The sequence below is a fragment of the Miscanthus floridulus genome, unplaced genomic scaffold (genome assembly GCF_019320115.1).
Source record: "Miscanthus floridulus cultivar M001 unplaced genomic scaffold, ASM1932011v1 os_1851_2_3, whole genome shotgun sequence".
NCBI lineage: Eukaryota > Viridiplantae > Streptophyta > Magnoliopsida > Poales > Poaceae > Miscanthus > Miscanthus floridulus.
The window spans coordinates 7138-24996 of NW_027097955.1; the positions used below are offsets into that span (position 1 = coordinate 7138).

General features: G+C 46.5%; 3 protein-coding genes across 3 annotated transcripts; 2 read left to right on the forward strand and 1 right to left on the reverse strand.

Annotated features, from left to right (window-relative positions):
- Positions 1 to 2923: 2923 nt before the first annotated feature.
- Positions 2924 to 12427, forward strand: LOC136534373 (ubiquitin carboxyl-terminal hydrolase 8-like). The gene is made up of 11 exons (XM_066526824.1): positions 2924 to 3221; positions 3305 to 3535; positions 5898 to 6024; positions 6103 to 6162; positions 6239 to 6328; positions 6502 to 6756; positions 6856 to 7164; positions 10747 to 11004; positions 11113 to 11261; positions 11358 to 11636; positions 11746 to 12427. The coding sequence occupies exons 1-11, from the start codon at positions 3112 to 3114 to the stop codon at positions 12425 to 12427; spliced, it is 2550 nt and encodes an 849-aa protein (XP_066382921.1). The 5' UTR covers positions 2924 to 3111.
- Positions 12428 to 13995: 1568 nt separating this feature from the next.
- Positions 13996 to 15099, forward strand: LOC136534371 (RING-H2 finger protein ATL70-like). Its single transcript, XM_066526823.1, has one exon. It carries the CDS (start codon positions 14235 to 14237, stop codon positions 14736 to 14738), a length of 504 nt encoding a protein of 167 aa, XP_066382920.1. The 5' UTR covers positions 13996 to 14234; the 3' UTR covers positions 14739 to 15099.
- Positions 15100 to 15474: 375 nt separating this feature from the next.
- On the reverse strand, positions 15475 to 17355 carry LOC136534370 (probable receptor-like protein kinase At1g49730). Its single transcript, XM_066526822.1, has 7 exons — positions 17031 to 17355; positions 16609 to 16888; positions 16439 to 16491; positions 16258 to 16325; positions 16074 to 16163; positions 15929 to 15989; positions 15475 to 15816 (listed from the first exon to the last, which is right to left on the reverse strand). Exons 1-7 carry the CDS (start codon positions 17317 to 17319, stop codon positions 15485 to 15487), a joined length of 1173 nt encoding a protein of 390 aa, XP_066382919.1. The 5' UTR covers positions 17320 to 17355; the 3' UTR covers positions 15475 to 15484.
- Between the last annotated feature and the right edge of the window lie 504 nt (positions 17356 to 17859).

Sequence of the window (17859 nt, forward strand, 5' to 3'; positions counted from 1 at the left end):
GAATTTCAATAAATGGCAACTTCAAACAAGATTTTGAAACCTTAAATGATTTCAACTACAAAAGTCGTGAACATAAAAGTTGTTGAACTTATCACTATCTACAACTTTTATTTTGGTCACTTCTTTATTTGATAAAGTGTTAGTAAACATTGTTAACAAATTCATATATCACTCATATTTTCATAAATTATATGAGAGATATGTTGATTTGTGAACAATGTTTACTATCACTTTGTTAGATGAAGAAATAACCAAAATAAAAGTAGTAGATCTTGATAGGTTATACATCTTTGGTATTCATCACTTTTTCAGCTAAAATCATTTGGTATTTCAAAATCTTGTTAGAACTTGTCATTTTTTTAAATTTCAAAATTTGAATTGCTCAAACTTTGTTATACGAAAAGAATGACCAAATCAATACGGTAACTTGATAGGGCATAATTTTAGAAAATTTTAGGAAAAAAAATCATCACATTTGAAGTTAGTAGGAGGGAGAAAGACTAGTTACAAATTTTACCTAGAGATTAAAAAGAAAAATCACAACTATTCATAATAATCAAAGATGAATAAGTGCGATTTCTTTTTTTAATCTGTGGCTGAAACTTGTAACTAATTTTTCTCTCTCATACTAACTCCAAATGTGATGGTTTTTTTTTAATTTTTTTAAAAATCATGCTCTGTCATTTTAGTCTGGTCATCTATCTTTGTCACTAATTTTAGACAATTTAAATTTTGAATTTTAGAAAATGACAACTGCAAACCTGATTTTCAACCACTAAATGATTTCATCTGTAAAGATGATGAATATAAAAGTTGTTGAACACATCACTATATACAACTTTTATTTTGGTTATCTTTTCATTTGACAAAAATTGAACAGTTCCAATTTTGAATTTGAATAAATAGAAACTTCAAACAAGATTTTAAAACCTTAAATAATTTCAACTATAAAAGTCATGAACATAAAAGTTGTTGAACTCATCACTATCTACAACTTGTATTTTGGTCACTTCTTTATTTGACAAAGTGTTAATAAACATTGTTCACAAATTCATATGTCACTCATAGTTTCATGAACTATATGAGAGACATGTTGATTTGTGAACAATGTTTACTATCACTTTATCAGATGAAGAAATAACTAAAATAAAAGTTGTAGATCTTGATAAGTTATACATCTTTGGTATTAATCACTTTTTTAGCTAAAATCATTTGGTGTTTCAAAATCTTGTTAGAACTTGTCATTTTTTTAAATTTCAAAATTTAAATTGATCAAACTTTGTCAAATGAAAAGAATAACCAAATCAACACAGTAACTTGATAGGACATGATTTTAGAAAATTTTAGGAAAAAAATCATCACATTTGGTGTTAGTATGAGGGAGAAAGACTAGTTACAAATTTTACCCAAAGATTAAAAAAAATCATACTGTTTATGATGATCAATGATGAACAAGTGTGATTTGTAGGTACGGCTGATGATTGAGCCGCCGCTACAAATCGCAACACCGGGGGCGATTGGTGAGTGAGCCGCCCCTACAAATCGACCCATTTGTAGGGGCGGCTCGTATCATCAGCCGCCCCTACTGTGCCATTTGTAGGGACGGCTGGTCTCATGGGTCCCGAGTATGCCCATTGTAGGAGCGGCTCCATCACTAGCCGCCCCTATAAAAAAATTGTCCCGTTGCTACAAACGTTTTTTTAGCCGTGGGCGCTACCTTCTATGGAGCTTGGTGCGTGTGGGCGTCGAGATGGCATGGAACCCAAGGCCAAGAGTGATTAAGTATGAAATCTAACGCTAAATTTAAAGAGTAATGACGAATCCAAAACATGATAGAGGCGTAGAGTACGCGTGGCACTACCATGTAGCCAAAAAAACATCATTTTGTGTGAAGAGTAAGAGTGAAGCTACTAACCATACAAAGAAGTAAATGTTTTTGCATCGCATGTCACCGCTTTCTATATCAGCTAAAATATGACCTTAACTAGATCGGTCCTTTCATCCTCTATAATTAAACCGGACGTCTCCATTTCAATATCAAGACAAAAGAGTATGCAACCTACGGCTACCGCATCTATAGATAGAGTATAGATGAGCTATGGTATAGAAGAACTACGGCTTCCCTCTACCTCCAACATGATGGTAGATGAAAAACCGATAGAGTAAAGAAACATGTCACCGTCGACTATGGACTATGGGACGTGCAACATTGGCAGCTACTATATGAAAACTACGGAGGCATCGCCAGCTACGGTGTTAGTCACATCACTAATAAGCGTAACAGTGACTATACATGACATCAACTTTTTGTCTCCAACGGTAGCGGGGTACATCATTCTTGTCCCTGTGCGCATATGGACACCTAAAAAAAGTCTGAAAATTTTTCTTTAAACCTTTTGCTCTCTGTCAGGCGGTCAACGGCCAGTCAGCTGCTGGCTAGGCAAGTACGGGCAAAGCGAAGCTTAGGGAGTGTTTGCTTCCCACCTTCTAAAATTTAGTTTCTGTCACATTGATTATAATAAACATGTTTAACACTATTTGAAGTATTAAACATAGACTAATTATAAAATTAATTATACACATCGAGACTAATTTATGAGATGAATCTATTAAGCCTAATTAGTCTATAATTTGATAACATGATGCTACAGTACATATACTAATGATGAATTAATTAGTCTTAATAGATTCGTCTTACGAATTAGTCATGACTTCTATAATTAATTTTATTATTAATATCAAACACCCGATGTAACAATATCGGACGACTCTAGTCTCCGTATCAAACACCCCCGTTGACAAGGAAGCAACCGAAGCAGCCAGGAAGCAACCGTTGGCGAGGCGTAGCAGTCCCTCTCACCTCACACGTACATTCCCCCCGGTCTGGGCCTGGGCATCTCCCTCTCATCTCCTCCACAGCGCCACCGCGGCGGCGTGCCTTTTACAAATCCGAGGGGCGTAAGGAATTCCGCCGCGTCCTCCGAGGCCAGAACAAAAACAAAAGCGACAAGCGGCTCGCCCCGCGGGAGGACCCGGCGACAGCTCACTCGCGTGCGCCACCCATCCACCTCTCCCCGACCTCAGATCCCATCCCGCGCGCGGCGGCCGCCCATGGCCACCGCCGCCACCGCCTCCCACCCGGCCTCCGCCTCCACCTCCGGCCGCGACGCCCTCGCCGCCGCCTCCTCCTCCCCCGTCGCCGTCTGCCTCGTCCCGTTCAGGTACCTTCCCTTCCCCCTCCCAGTCGCTCGCTCGCTGGGAGCCGCCGTGTCTGATTTGACAATGCGGTGCGGTGGCCGTGCAGGTGGTGGGCGCGGGTGCGGGAGGAGGAGGCGGCGGGCGGGGTGCAGTACGCCGCCACCGCCGCCGCGTCGCCCTCCTACTACGGCCTCAGGCTGCTCCACAGCTTCCTGCACCCGGATCTCGTCCTGCGCCTCGAGCGCGGGGAGTGCCGCGCCGGTGGCGGGGACGGAGGCGGAGGCGGCCGCAGCTATGCGCTCGTCCCGGCCGACGAGCTCTCGAGGGCGCTCGCCAGGTGAACTCCTCCGCAGCTTCCTCTGTGCCTGCGGTGTTTAGGGGGTCGGAGATTTTGATGCACCAGCGATCAGCCCAACAGCTGCCCATCCGTAGCAGCGTGATGGAGCAGCTTGAACCATTTAGGTTGCATCGTACTGAACCAGACAATGATTGACATAGTAGATTCAGCTGTAGTTGTACAACATAGTGATTGTAGCGGCAAGTGGATCTCGTCCTGACACCATTTTGAGTTGCGATCAATCAGGCCTTAAGGTTTCAGTGTTCACACGTGTCTCTAGCAATGTCTTAGCTCGAATGCACTTCCCCAAGTCCAGTCTTGGCCTGCATCACCGATCAGATCTAAGGCACGAGTGTTCAGCATTGCTCATGGGAACCCTGTCATCCTCTAGGGGGTGCAAGGTGATGCCACCTTGCCAGGGAGGCGAGGGCGTGTGTGTCGGAGCAATTCCTTTATTAGATGCTAACTTGGCGTGTTGTGTGCATTTTCGACACGTGTCCTGCCGTTGCTAGTTTTGCCAGAGTTCCATGCACGGCGTGGGCTGTGTTGATGCCAAACTAAAACAGGACCATTGCTTCTCTCCATAATGCTCAAGCATAGCATACCTTCGGTAGTTAAGGCATGTAGTTGTTGAACTTGTTTTTCTTTCAAAATGAAAATGACTTGATTTTGATCGATTTTCGACTTTAGCTCAGCTCGTTAGGCTCGGCTCGTTAAGCTTGGTTTGAAGTTGGGTCCCAAACAATTCTGGAGACTATGATAAATAAGCTTATGCCAATTTCGAAGAAAGCTCGAAAAAAAGTGCAGCTAGCTCGTTATCCACCCCTGTGCAACACCGATCAGATCTAAGCCATGAGTGTTCAGCATTGTTCATGGGAACCCTGTCATCCTCCAGTGGGGCAAGGTGATGCCAACTTGCCAGAGAGATGACGGCGTGTGTGTCGGAGCAACTCCTTTATTAGTTGCTAACTTGGCGTGGTGTGTGTATTGTGGACACGTGTCCTGCCGTTGCAAGCTTTGCCAGAGTTCCATGCACGATGACCGTTGTGTTGATGCCAAACTAAAACAGGACCGTTGCTTCTATCCAGAATGCTCAAGCACAGCATACCGTTGGTAGTTAAGGCATGTAGTTATTGAACTTGTTTTTCTTTTAAAATGAAAGTGACTTGATTTTGATTGACTTTTGACTTCGGCTCAGCTTGTTAGGCTCGGCTCGTTAAGCTCCGTTTGAAGTTGGGTCTCATACAATTCAGGAGACTATGATAAATAAGATTATGCCAATTTTGAAGAAAGCTCGAAAAAAGTGCAGCTGGCTCGTTATCCACCCCTGTGCAACACCGGTCAGATCTAACGCACGAGCATTCAGCATTTGCTCATGGGAACCCTGTCATCCTCCAAGGGAGCAAGGTGATACCAACTTGCCAAAGAGACGACGGCGTGTGTGTCGGAGCAACTCCTTTATTAGTTGCTAACTTGGCGTGTTGTGTGTATTTTGGACACGTGTCCTGCTGTTGCTAGCTTTGCTGGAGTTCCATGCATGATGACCGTTGTGTTGATGCTAAACTAAAACAGGACCGTTGCTTCTATCCAGAATGCTCAAGCACAGCATACCGTTGGTAGTTAAGGCATGTAGTTATTGGCCTAGCAAAATTAATTTTCAAAACCTTACGTGTTTCGCATGCGGCATGATATATGGTGCACATGAAAGGCATGCACTTAGATTTCTGCTGTGTTACTTTTGATCAGATTGTTGTTGTTCCAAGACAGGCTGAAGATCTGCTGCAATATTTGTGTAAACAAAGTCATGAATGAAATTGTATGTCCTGCTTCGTGTTCCTTGATCTTCTCAATTTTATCTCTACTGTCTCACTATGTGGTCGCATAAAAAACATCAAACATCAGAAACTATAATCCAAGGGAGCCCATCGCTTTGTATCCTCACACAGAATACATTTTCACACACTGGTTTTCACCGCAACATGTATGCCTATCTGGTCTGCATTTTTCATTGAATTGTAGGTTTGTCCTGCTTTGTGAATAGGAGCATTGGTTGGGTTCAACACATAGATTATCTCATATTCTCATTATCTGTTTATTTGATAAGTTGGAAACACCCTTGAGTATCCACAAATGAGTATACCACTATACCCTCATTTGTGGAGTCAAATATTTTCTTCACTGTGTTTGACTTGAAATCTGTTTCCTCTCCAGTGACATTCAGCTTCATAGAAATTAGCTCTATTACTCCATAACTTATATAACATTGTGCTCTCCAGATATTTGATCAAGGCTTGTACCTTGGCCCTTTGCATCTTAGGCTCACAGTTGTGTTTCACAAATGCTTTGTATTGTTTTTTGCCAGGCAAAACTCTGGTTTGGGTTTACAAAATAAGCATTCGTTTGCTGGGGATAGTGCTGGTGCTTATCCTTTGGTGCTTAGGATTTCTGTCCGAGAAACAAGTATATTGACACTGAAGATCAGCAAAAAGGTACCATACTTGACAGGCAATTTGTGGCTCAATTAATTCCTTCTATGGATAATACTTACGCCTTTAATTCTGCTTCAGGACAATCCAGTTGAGAACTACAAACGGGCTAACAAGATTTTTAATGTTGATTCTCAACCAGTATGTTGCTGTTCACATTTCCAAGTTTGGAAATACACTTTCATTACTGCTGTTTACTTAATGTTTCTTTATCCAGGTTCATGTTTGGGATTTTTCAGGGCAGACAAACCTAATATTAATGAATGAATGGAATAGACTACATGACTGCTGCCATGCAGATCAAGAGGTAGTTCCTTATCCTTTCCATTTGATCCCTCTACTAATTTTTTTATTTCATTTCACTGGAATTAATTTAATATTTGGAGATGATATTAATTTCTGTTTTTTATCTTCTTATATACATGGCCTAATATTTTCTTGCCATATGTAGTTCCTTATCCTTTCCATTTGTGCGTGCAGAATCTTCTGGAAGTGCAAGTCTATGCAATGTCTGACTCCTTAACATCCAAAATTGGTGGTGATATGAATTCTGATTCGTCCTACAGAAGCTTTGGAAGAGCTGGTTCTATGGGGTTAATAGGATTGGAGAATCTTGGAAATACTTGCTTTATGAACAGTTCAATTCAATGTTTGGCTCACACACCAAAGTTTGTTGATTACTTCCTTGGTGATTATGCCAAAAATATAAACCGGACTAATCCATTGGGATTGAATGTATGTAGATTTTCTCGTTAAAATGCAAAAAAAAAAAAAAAAAAAAAAAAATTACAGCAAACATTCAGATAATTGTTTGCTGACTTTTCCATTAATTAGGGTGAACTTGCTTTGGCGTTTGGAGAACTGTTGAGGAGCTTATGGACTGACAGAAAACCCGTTCCACCTCATCATTTCAAGGAAAAAATTGCGTGTTATGCTCCTCAGTTCAGTGGCTTTAATCAGCATGATTCACAGGAGCTTCTTGCTTTTTTATTGGATGGTCTTCATGAAGATCTTAACCAGGTTAAATGTAAACCGTATGAAGAAGCAAAAGATGCAAGTGGCCGTCCTGACGAAGAAGTAGCAGATGAGTACTGGAGCAACCATCTAGCTCGAAATGATTCTGTTATAGTTGATACATGCCATGTAAGTTTAAACCCCCTATTCTTTAAACTCCGCTCGTCCTGAAATAGTGACATATTTGTAGTTCTTTCGTGCTTGTAACCTCATATCTGTCAATTGATCTCACAAACTAGAAATATGCCATTTATTAAATAATGATGGAAGAAGGGCAGGCCTGGTGCAAGCGGTAGAGTCTTACCGCATGTGACTGGAAGGTCCCGGGTTCGAGTCGTGGTCTCCTCGCATTGCACAAGCGAGGGTAAGGCTTACCACTAACACCCTTCCCCAGACCCCACACAGAGCGGGAGCTCTCTGCACTGGGTACGCCCTTTTATTACTGATGGAAGTGACCATATTCTATTGCACAAACATTTTTGCAGATCTAAACACCAATCAGGGGTTGGGATTAAAACACTTAGTCAATTTATAGTTTTTACCAATTAAGAGAGTGCGTAACCACAATATATTAATATTTCCTATTTGAGAAAACATAGAAGCATCCTCATTGAGACATTCAACAACAACAACAACATAGCCTTTCAGTCCCAAGCAAGTTGGGGTAGGCTAGAGTTGAAACCCACCAAGAGCCCCAAGTTACGGTTCAGGCACTACAATAGCTGCTTTCCAAGTACTCCTATTCAAACATAGATCTCTAGGTATATCCCAAGCTTTCAAATCTCTTTTTATTGCCTTCCACCATGTCAATTTCGGTCTTCATCTACCTCTCTTCATATTATTAGCTTGGCTTAGGACTCCATAATGCACTGGTGCCTCTGGAGGTCTCCTTTGGACATGGTCAAACCACCTCAACCGATGTTGGACAAGCTTTTCTTCAATTGGTGCTACCTATAGGCGATCACGTATATCATCGTTCCGAACTCGGTCCATTCTTGTGTGACCGCAAATCCATCGCAACATACACATTTCTGCAACACTCCATTGTTGAACATGTCGAATCTTTGTAGGCTAACATTCTGCTCCATACAATATAGCCGGTCTAATCGTCGTTCTATAGAACTTGCCTTTTAGCTTTTGTGGTATCCTCTTGTCACAGAGAATGCCAGAAGCAGTGTTCAAAAAGGCGACGCCTTAGGCGCGCCTAGGCGCGACTAGTCGCTAGTCGATGGGTTCCCGCCTGGCCTATGGGGGTAGGCGGACATCCAGGCGCAAGGAGGTAGGTCGCCGGTGGGGGAGGTCGCAGCGGGAGGTCGCCGGTGGGGGAGGAGGAGCTGAGAGCGGCGGCGGGCGCGGGCGCGTGCGTGGGCGTGTGCGGGCGGCAGCAGGCGGGGGGGTCCTACCTGGCCTAGGGGGTAGGCGGACCCTTAGGCGGCGCCAGCTCGTCGGCGGCGCCGGTGGGGGAGGAGGAGCTTCTGGCGGAGGTCGCCGGTAGAGGAGGAGGAGCTGCGGGGCGGGGGCGGGCGCGTGCGCGGGTGGGGGCGGGCACGCACTAGAGGAGAGAGAGATGCCGGAGAGGGAGAGGAATCGGAGGCGGCGGCTGATGCGGGCTACCGAACAGAGGAAGCGGCGTCGAGCAGAGGATGCGGGAGACCGAACAGAAGGATAAGGTTGGAGACCTGGAGTGGGAGATGGGCTGGACTGTTGCCATTTGGGCCTTTCTATCTCTCTAAGCCAGCCTTTCAATCTATCTAAACCCACTATTTCAGCTGTTTATTTTTTCTTTTAGAAGATAATATATGTATATTAGTATATATACAAAACGCCTAGAAAAACGCCTTAAAACGCCTAGGCTCGCTTAAGCTCGCCTAGGCTCTAGGCTATGGGTCATCGCCTAGAAGTCGCCTAGCGCCTAGCTGAACTTTGGCCAGAAGCTTGTCGCCACTTGATCCACCCTGCTTTGATTCTATGGCTAACGTCTGCATCATTATCTCCATCCCTCTGTAGCATCGATCCCAGATATCGAAAGGTATCCTTCTTAGGCACTACTTGACCTTCCAAACTCACATCTCCCTCCTCCTGTACAACTCCGTCAAAGTCGCATCTCATGTATTCAGTTTTAGTTTTGCTCAATCTAAAACCTTTATACTCAAGGGTCTGCCGTCATAACTCTAGTTTCCTATTTATTCCCGCCTGGCTTTCGTCCACTAACACTACATCATCAGCGAACAACATACACCAAGGGATATCTCCTGGTATGTTCCTGGTAACCTCATCCATTACTAAGGCAAAGAGATACGGGCTTAAGGCTGATCCTTGATGAAGTCCAATTTTAATCGGGAAGTAATTTATGTTACCATCGTTTACATATCCTTGATGAGGGTCACGTACTTTGATGGGACTTTATGTTTGTCCAAAGACCACCACATAACATTTCTTGGTATCTTGTCATAAGCCTTCTCCAAGTCAATGAAAACCAAGTGGAGGTCCTTCTTCTGTTCTCTAAACCGCTCCATAACCTGTCTTATTAAGAAGATTGCTTCTGTGGTTGACCTTCCGGGCATGAAACCAAATTGGTTTGTTGATATCTGTGTCGTTCCTCACAGGCGCTGCTCGATGACTCTCTCCCATAACTTCATAGTGTGGCTCATCAACTTAATTCCTCGATAATTAGTACAACGTTGGATATCTTCCTTGTTCTTGTAGATTGGTATCAATATGCTTCTCCACTCCTCAGGCATCTTGTTCGATCGAAAGATATTGTTGAATATCTTGGTTAGCCATACTATAGCTATATCCCCGAGACATCTCCACACCTTGATTGGGATACCATCAGGGCCCATCGCTTTGCCCCCTTTCATCCTTTTTAAGGCTTCTCTGACCTCCGATTCTTGAATCCTCCGTACAAAGCGTCTGTTAGTGTCATCAAACGAGTCGTACAGCTGAACGGTGGTGTTCTCGTTCTCATCATTGAATAATTTATCAAAATACTCTTGCCATCTATGTCTGATCTCATCATTTTTCACCAAGAGCTGCTCCCTCTCATCCTTTATGCACTTGACTTGGTTGAAGTCCCTTGTCTTCCTATCGCGAGCCCTAGCCATCCTATAAATGTCCTTCTCTCCTTCCTTCGTACTCAAACGTCGGTAAAGGTCCTCATAGGCCCGCCCCTCTGTCTCACTCACCGCTCGTTTTGCAATCTTCTTTGTCACCTTGTTCTTCTCTATGTTGTTTGCACACATGTCATGATACAAGCGCTTATAGCACTCCTTTTCCTTAATAGCCTTTTGCACATCTTCATTCCACCACCAAGTGTCTTTCGAGTCGCATCCGCTCCCTTCGGTCACTCTAAGCACCTCTGAAGCAACCTTTCGAACGCATGTTGCCATCTTCTCCCACATGCTGTTTGCATCGCCTTAATCATTCCAAGGGCCCTCTTCAATGACCTTTTCCTTAAAGACCTTTGATGCTTCCCCTTCTAATTTCCACCACTTCGTTCTAGCAACCCTAGCTTGTTTGTTCCCACGATCCTCATTGAGACATTGGCTATCCATTTTATTTTCTGTAATCTGTTGCCACTTGCCGCTATGAGGATGCACCTTGCTATTTTGTTGTCACATGGTGAAACTATATATTTTATGCAGTGATAATTCAATGTTCATCCTTTTATGTGTATGTTGTTAAATAAACTCTTCTGATTATCTTTTGCAGGGACAATACAAATCTACATTAACTTGTCCTACTTGCAGTAAAACATCTGTCACATTTGACCCATTTATGTACTTATCTTTGCCTGTACCTTCCACGGCAAAGAGGGTAATGACCGTAACAGTTTTCAGCACCGATGGTAGCAGAGAGCCATGCTCATATGATGTCAGTGTGCCAAAATTTGGGACTCTGAGTGATCTTGTTCAGGCTTTAAGCATTGCTTGCTTACTTGGAGATGATGAGATCCTGCTGGTTACGGAGGTATGATTTCCTTTCCTCGTTGCCCCTTCTGAATTTTTGCAAATTTTCAGAGCTATTTTAAGCAATACAAGTTCTTTTGCTCTTCACTTACTGGAACTGACTATGCAGGTCTACAATAACTGCATCATTCGATACTTGGAGGAGCCTTCAGATTCAGTTTCATTGCTGAGGGATGGAGATAAACTGGCAGCATACCGTCTACCCAAAAGACATGAGAAATCCCCCCTTGTGGTTTTTACACATCAACATTTTGATGAGTAAGCACACCCAAATTTGGTGTACAGTGATGCAATTTGCCTTTCTTGACCTTTATGTATTCTATTAACATTGTGTTTATCTGTCATTTCGTTCAGGCATTCTAGTGATGATAATTTAACTCCACAAATGAGGGAGTTTGAGGCCCCACTTTTGGCAGCACTTCCAGAGGCAATTAATGGATTATCTCTTCAGGATATCTACCTAAAGTTGTTGAGTCCATTTCGACTTTCCAACAGGGCTGGTTCACTTAATGTTTGTATGGAGTCTAATAGTGACTCCGTCAATCTGATGGATGCAACGTCTTCTGATTCAGGCAGTAATAATTGTCAGAACAGCCAATTGGAAGACTGTCCTGAAAGCACGAGAAAAGGCAGGCAGCCCATATGCCTGGACCCAAACCCAACACGTCGGCCCAGCCGTCCAGTTTGCACCCGAGGCGGCCTGGCCCTAGCCTGGTCTAGGCCGAGTGAGCTACTTAAGAAGGAAACAAGTTGCCGTCGACGGCGACGGCGACGGCGAGCACGCACGTCGCAGTCGCAGAGAAAGCAAAGCTGCGCCGGGCGACGTGCCCCGTGCCCCGTGCCCCGTGCCCTCCCAAATCCAATGGGCTACTACTGGCGATGCCGTGTTCCGGATTGCAACATCACACGGCTGCTGGCGCGTCGGCGTCGCCGCCACCAGCACGGGAATCTTGGGGGCCGTTTGGTATGGCTCCCGGGGCAGCTCCTGGAGCCATTTTCAGCTCCGGCGACCAAACGGGAGCAAACAGCTCCTCTTCACAGTCGGAGCCCCGAAAAACGCGCTGAGAGGAGAGGAGAGAGAGGGTGGGAGCCGGAAAAAGAGTAGCTTCACCCGTCTCCCACAAGCTGCTGTGGGCCCAACGCAGTACGAAGGGCTCATTTGCCCCCACCGCGCCGTGCGGGCACGGGAGTCGCCGCCGTTCGGGCGCGGGATGCCGTATCTCCGAGCGCGGCGAGTGCGAGGCCGCCGGGAGCGGACGCGCGGGGAGGAGGAAGGGCGGCAACGGAGCTCCAGGCGAGGAGGGAGCGACGCGGTTGGGGCGGAGCCAGGAGCCGCGGCCGCGGTGCGGGGAAGCGCGAGGAACCGGATGCGCGGCTGCGTGGGGAAGAGGAACAGGGGTGCGACGAGCGGGAAGAAGAGATAAGGCGAGGCATATCCGTGTGCGGGCGTTCATGGGTGATATAGAGAGACAAAGAATAAATAAATAAAAAGAAATAAAAAGAGAGTAAAAATAAAGAAAAAATAAAAAGGAGAGAAAAAAAGAAAAAGAAAAGGTATTTTGGACCTTTTATGTCTTCTCACCGGACAAAAAAAAAGCTGTTTTGCCAAAGGTGTAAAAAAACAAATTCAGCTTCTAAAATAAATCTGCTTCATATGTGAAGCTATAACTAGAGTTGTTTTAGCTGGAGCTCCACCAAACCAAAACATGCTCTCTGCTTCCCCTCTCTCTCTTGCAGTGTCGCTCTCGCCTGACGCTGACGTGTTGCTAGGCAACGTCATTCGCTTCCACACACTGACACGCACCTGTTGCAGCTTAATTACTGTCGCTGTCCTTCCAGAACTAACCATATTAGCCACTCGTTGGGCCAATGAAGCCAATATATTATTTTTGGGCGTTGCTGTAGTATGAGGATATAAGAGCGTCTCCGAGATTTCTAGCGAAAATCGTCTCTAAATATTTCTCTTCTCCAGCAGTTAACCTATCTCAAATAATATATAGAGTGGACAACATGGCATCTCAAAATTGAGAGGGAGGAAGGATGGTTTAGGATACCACTAAATATGGGATGTTGGGAGAGACTGTTGAAAGGGTAAATTTTTTTTACATAAAATCTTAATTCAGTTCTAAAGAGACGAATCAGGAAATCTTTAAGATGCCCTAAGGGAGACCATTCATTTGGTGAGCAAAGCTTTGGAGATTGTTGCTTTGTATATTTTCGTCAAAAAATGAATAAAAAAGCAATAATAATAGACTCTTGCTTTTGATTATCTCCTATCATTCATGTTTTTTTCTCTCTCTCTTATTTTGTGGTCACCCGATGAGCTCTACATAATACTAAGAATTTTGAGGGGTCAATCTTTATTTTATTTTATTTTTTGAAAAAAAAACGACGTACATGCAAGAATTCAGTGAGTTCACGACGACTCCGGGAGCTGCAGTGGTCTTACAATATTCCTTCAAGTAGGCAAAGAAAAACCATTGCTTTCCGCGAGTTGCAAACTTAGTGGTCTCCCATAAGCAACGCAGCAAAGCCTAATGCAGCACTCAAAAACTTTTACAAGATCTGATGAGTGCTTCGGCTCAGTTGTTTATCAATATCATTCAACCAATTCAACACGTAATAGTAGTTTGATGTTGATCCAATATTCCAATGGCCTAGGGTTCCCATCAAACAATTCAATTCCTTTTTGAGCATTTGAAGTCCGACAAAATCTAATTTGGAGTCACAAATTAAATCGGCGCCAGGATTGCTATGTCCCTAAGACTGATCACAAAACCTTTTGTTACTACTTCCACTCCACAAATTAAATCAGGGTTTTGTGAAATCGACACGTTTAAACTTTACTATTATGACCACCAATATCTTTTTGAATTCATATTTTGGTCGAGTTATCGAAAATGGCGTAAGGCTAAAGTTGACATGAATAATAATTTCGTAATCTTACTACTATTTGGTAGTACGGTACTAGGCAGTCTTAGCGCATCATAAGTACACCTGGATACCTTCCTAGGAACAGACAACGCCACGCAAATCAAGCACGCCTAAACAACTGACGAACGCCATTGACCAGCTAAGCACGCCATCATTTTTTCTTCTTCTCTCTCGTCGTCCTCTGTCCTCTCCCTAAAGACGTTATGTAATTCCGTTCTCTACCGACCTTGGCATGCAGAGGTCGCGTTGACGACGGCATTGGGAGCAGCAGAGCAGGCCAAGAAAAGAACAGCAGCAATGAACTCGCCGCCGGGCGACGGCGGCAGCGCGCACGGCATATTCGGGTCCAGCATCGGCGTGTCCATCGGCATCCTCCTCGTGATCACCACCATCGCGTTGGGCATCTACTTCTGCACGCGCAACTCCATGCCCTTGTCCGCCGCCGGGGGCGGCGGCGGCGACGCGCCCGCGCCGCCGCGCGACGTCGAGCGGGGCATCAACGAGGCGACGCTGGAGGCGTTCCCGGCGGTGTCCTACGCGGAGGCGAGGAAGGGGAAGGCGCCCGCGGCGGCGGCGCAGGAGGAGGAGTTCTGCTGCTGCCCCGTGTGCCTTGACGGCTACGGCGACAGCGACGTGGTCCAGGTGCTCCCCGACTGCGGCCACCTGTTCCACCGGGACTGCGTCGACCCCTGGCTCCGGCAGCGGCCCACGTGCCCGGTCTGCCGCACGTCGTCGCTGCCCAGCCCCATGCCCACGCCACTCGCCGAGGTCACGCCGCTGGCGTCCGCGAGGCCGTCGTGAGGGTTCCTTTTTTTTCTCGCGCTCTCGTGGCCTAGCTCTGTCGCTCAACTCTGCCTGGTGCTTGCTTTGTCTCTTGTGTCATTTCATTTCTATACATACACAGGACGGTGTGATTAGCGAGAGATCAGTTTGATTAGGAGTTTCTAAATGTGTTACTTTTGAGGGGTATAAATCTGAGTGTGTAGGGGTGGTATGATAGTTAAGAGGTTTTGTCTCGGAAGAATCTGAAATTTGATCACTTTAGCGCGTACCCAGTGCAGAGAGCTCCTGCTCTGTGCGGGTCTTGCACAGGAAAAAGGGTTGATGAATTAATCTGGAGAAAATCTGATCAAAAACATGTTTTCTGTCATCTCAGAACTCAGATTAAGTGTGCAGCAAATCTCAGAAATCAGATTAAGTAGCGAACAGTGTTTCCACAAAACTGGCTTGGCTTTCCATGGCCCATAAGACAATCTGCCATGTCGATCTCTGTTCTTGTCACAACATTACATAAAACCACGGCAAACATCTTGACACGTTGATCAGAAGAAAAAGACTGCACGCTCTTTCAATTTCAGGCTGTAATAATTCACATAATAAACCTTAGTATCACTTTGGTTCTTCTATCGACAGCAACAAATTCGGAATATCATCAGACAAAAAGCCACGCGCTTTTCTACAGTTTAGTGGTACAGACACACTGCTAAAGAAGAACAAAGATGATATGATGCTGATCACCCGCGCAAGGCAACGCAGACGAATCATCATCATCCGAACCTGTCCTGGCATCCGATCCGCTCCAGCTTCCCCTGGAGGTACCTGACGATCTGCGGTATGGTGACGACGGCGCCATCACCACCACCGTCGCCCCTGTCCCTGGTGCAGAGCCTGGCGACGACGAGGAGGTTCCGGAGCTCCCGGGCGTCGTAGACGCCGCCGAGGTCGGCGTCCACCATCCGGTCCACGGAGGCGGCGAAGCTGGGGTCCTGCACCCAGCGCACGAGCTCGCCGTCGCCGCCCGGGGACTGCCCCGTCACCAGCTCCAGCACCAGCACGCCGTACTGGAACACCAGGCCCGCCCGCCGCCGCTCGACCTGGTCTGAATGAATACAGCAAGAAAATGAGTGCAACGCACAGATTGCAGACTCCGGGGGAAGAAGAAGGACTGGTGGCTTGGCTTCTCGGTGGATTGGATACTGGAGAGTGGAGACCTTGGAAGGAATTGGTGGTTGCGAGCTTCACGTCGTGGCTGATGACGCCGACATCCGACAGCTGAAAAACGCATGGTTCAGGCTCAGAACGCGCGTCGTGCGTGCAATACTAACATCTGCAGCAGCTGCATTTTGTCAGTGTCACCTTGGCGACGAAGTTGGAGTCCATGAGCACGTTGCCGGAGTTGACGGAAGCGTGGAACACCGGGGGGTCGCAGTGGTAGTAGAGGTATTCCTGAATGAATCCATTAAATTCCAGGTTCAGAGAACTGAATGAATCGGTTGTGTCGTCTCAGCTCTGTGTGAGTGAGGTGTGCAGTGGTAGTTACCAGCGCTGCCGCGATGTCAATGGCGACCTGCAACCTTGTCCGCCAGTCCAGCGGCGTCCTGAGAGGATCTGCGGTGGAGAGGCAGGCATCAGGGTTCAGGCTTCTGAAGAAAAAGAGGAGGAGGAAGAAGAAGTCGGCTGAGATGAGAGTGACAGACGAGTCTGCAGTGATTTTTACCAACCGTGGAGGCATTCCTCAAGGCTCCTGTTGTCCATGTGATCGAAGACCAGGAACCTGAAACATTCCACCCCAATCATATCCAAAGGTGAATTTCACCAATCAGCACCACAGAGCAGCGGCGAGAGGGTCGGAGTCGGAGGACTGGAGGAGCAGGGAGGTGAAGGGACGGGCCTGGCATAGTGGCCTTGGGCGAAGCCGCGCAGCCTGACGACGTGGCGGTGGTTGAGGCGGGCCAGCAGCTGCAGCTCCAGGTAGAAGGCGTCCGTGCCTCCCTCTCCCTGGCCGCGGTCGTCGTCGCGGCGGCGCCTGACGACGGTGGCGACGAGGCCGCCGGCGAAGCGCGCCCTGTACGCCGTGCCGCCTGGCCCGCCGGCGCCGAGCACCGCGGTGAAGCCGCGCGTGGCGACCTCCACCTCCTTGGGCGTGAAACGCCTGAGGAACGGCAAGGTACCTGTGTTGGGTGGGTTCCATTTTTATCAGGTCATGGATGGATTCAGCAGGCGAGGAGAGCAGACAGTGGTGAGAGAGAGGGAGAGTGGCGAGGGAAGGGAGGGGACAGGAGGCTACGAGGATGAGGAGGGAGAGTGACGTACGCGTGCCTCCGAGGCAGAGGCGGCGGTGGAGGCAGCAGCCCATGTCAACGTCACCGAAATACTGGCGCGGGCGCACCGGGGTCGGAGCGGCGGTGTCAGCTGTCAGAGGCCGCCTGTGGCTTGCAGTTCCAGAGCAGCGATGCGACGCGGGTTGGAGGAGGATGGTGATGACGATGGTTGATGAATGGATGGGACGGGGCTGTGCGGTTGTTTTGTTTTCTTGCTCTTGTTTACGGTGCTTCTGCAGGTACGGCGGCCGGCGGGTGGCGGCGGAGCGGATGAGGAGCATGTGTGATTCTCTCTCGTCGGTTTTGCTGTTACTACATTTACAAGGAAAATAAGACCGTACTTGGTACGATAGAGTAGGGTAGTGTTTAGTTCCCTTCCATTTTGCAAAATTTTTTAAGATTTCTCGTCACATCGAATCTTGGGACGCATGCATGAAGCATTAAATATAAATAAAAAATAAAACTAATTACACAGTTTAGACGAAATTCACGAGACAATTTTTTAAGCTTAATTAGACTATGATTGGACACTAATTGCCAAATAACAACGAAAGTGCTACATTACTATTTCGCCAAAAAATTCGTCAACTAAACAAGGCCTAAGTTTGTAGCATCAACAAAGGGTTTGGTTATCGGGTACGCTAGCGCCCGGCCGTCCGGATGTCCGCGCATGTAAATCATTTTCCGCGTCCACACAGGGCTCGTGCCACCTTGAACGTTACCAGCATCAAGAAGAGAGGGAGGGAAGCAGCGGATGCCCATTCCGGCGCCGGAAGGAGGAGGAGACACCGAGACAAGACAATAAAAAGCTAGGAAGAAGA

What these genes read in the sequence shown, in the direction of transcription:
- LOC136534373 (XM_066526824.1), top strand. Translation starts at nt 3,112, where the DNA reads ATGGCCACCGCCGCCACCGCCTCCCACCCGGCCTCCGCCTCCACCTCC. An exon ending in TTAATGTTGATTCTCAACCA is followed by an intron (nt 6,163 to 6,238) that starts GTATGTTGCTGT and finishes TTCTTTATCCAG; the next exon opens with GTTCATGTTTGGGATTTTTC. An exon ending in TTATAGTTGATACATGCCAT is followed by an intron (nt 7,165 to 10,746) that starts GTAAGTTTAAAC and finishes TATCTTTTGCAG; the next exon opens with GGACAATACAAATCTACATT.
- LOC136534371 (XM_066526823.1), top strand. Translation starts at nt 14,235, where the DNA reads ATGAACTCGCCGCCGGGCGACGGCGGCAGCGCGCACGGCATATTCGGG.
- LOC136534370 (XM_066526822.1), bottom strand. Translation starts at nt 17,319, where the DNA reads ATGCTCCTCATCCGCTCCGCCGCCACCCGCCGGCCGCCGTACCTGCAG. An exon ending in ACTCCAACTTCGTCGCCAAG is followed by an intron (nt 15,990 to 16,073) that starts GTGACACTGACA and finishes TGCGTTTTTCAG; the next exon opens with CTGTCGGATGTCGGCGTCAT. An exon ending in AACCACCAATTCCTTCCAAG is followed by an intron (nt 15,817 to 15,928) that starts GTCTCCACTCTC and finishes GTATTCATTCAG; the next exon opens with ACCAGGTCGAGCGGCGGCGG.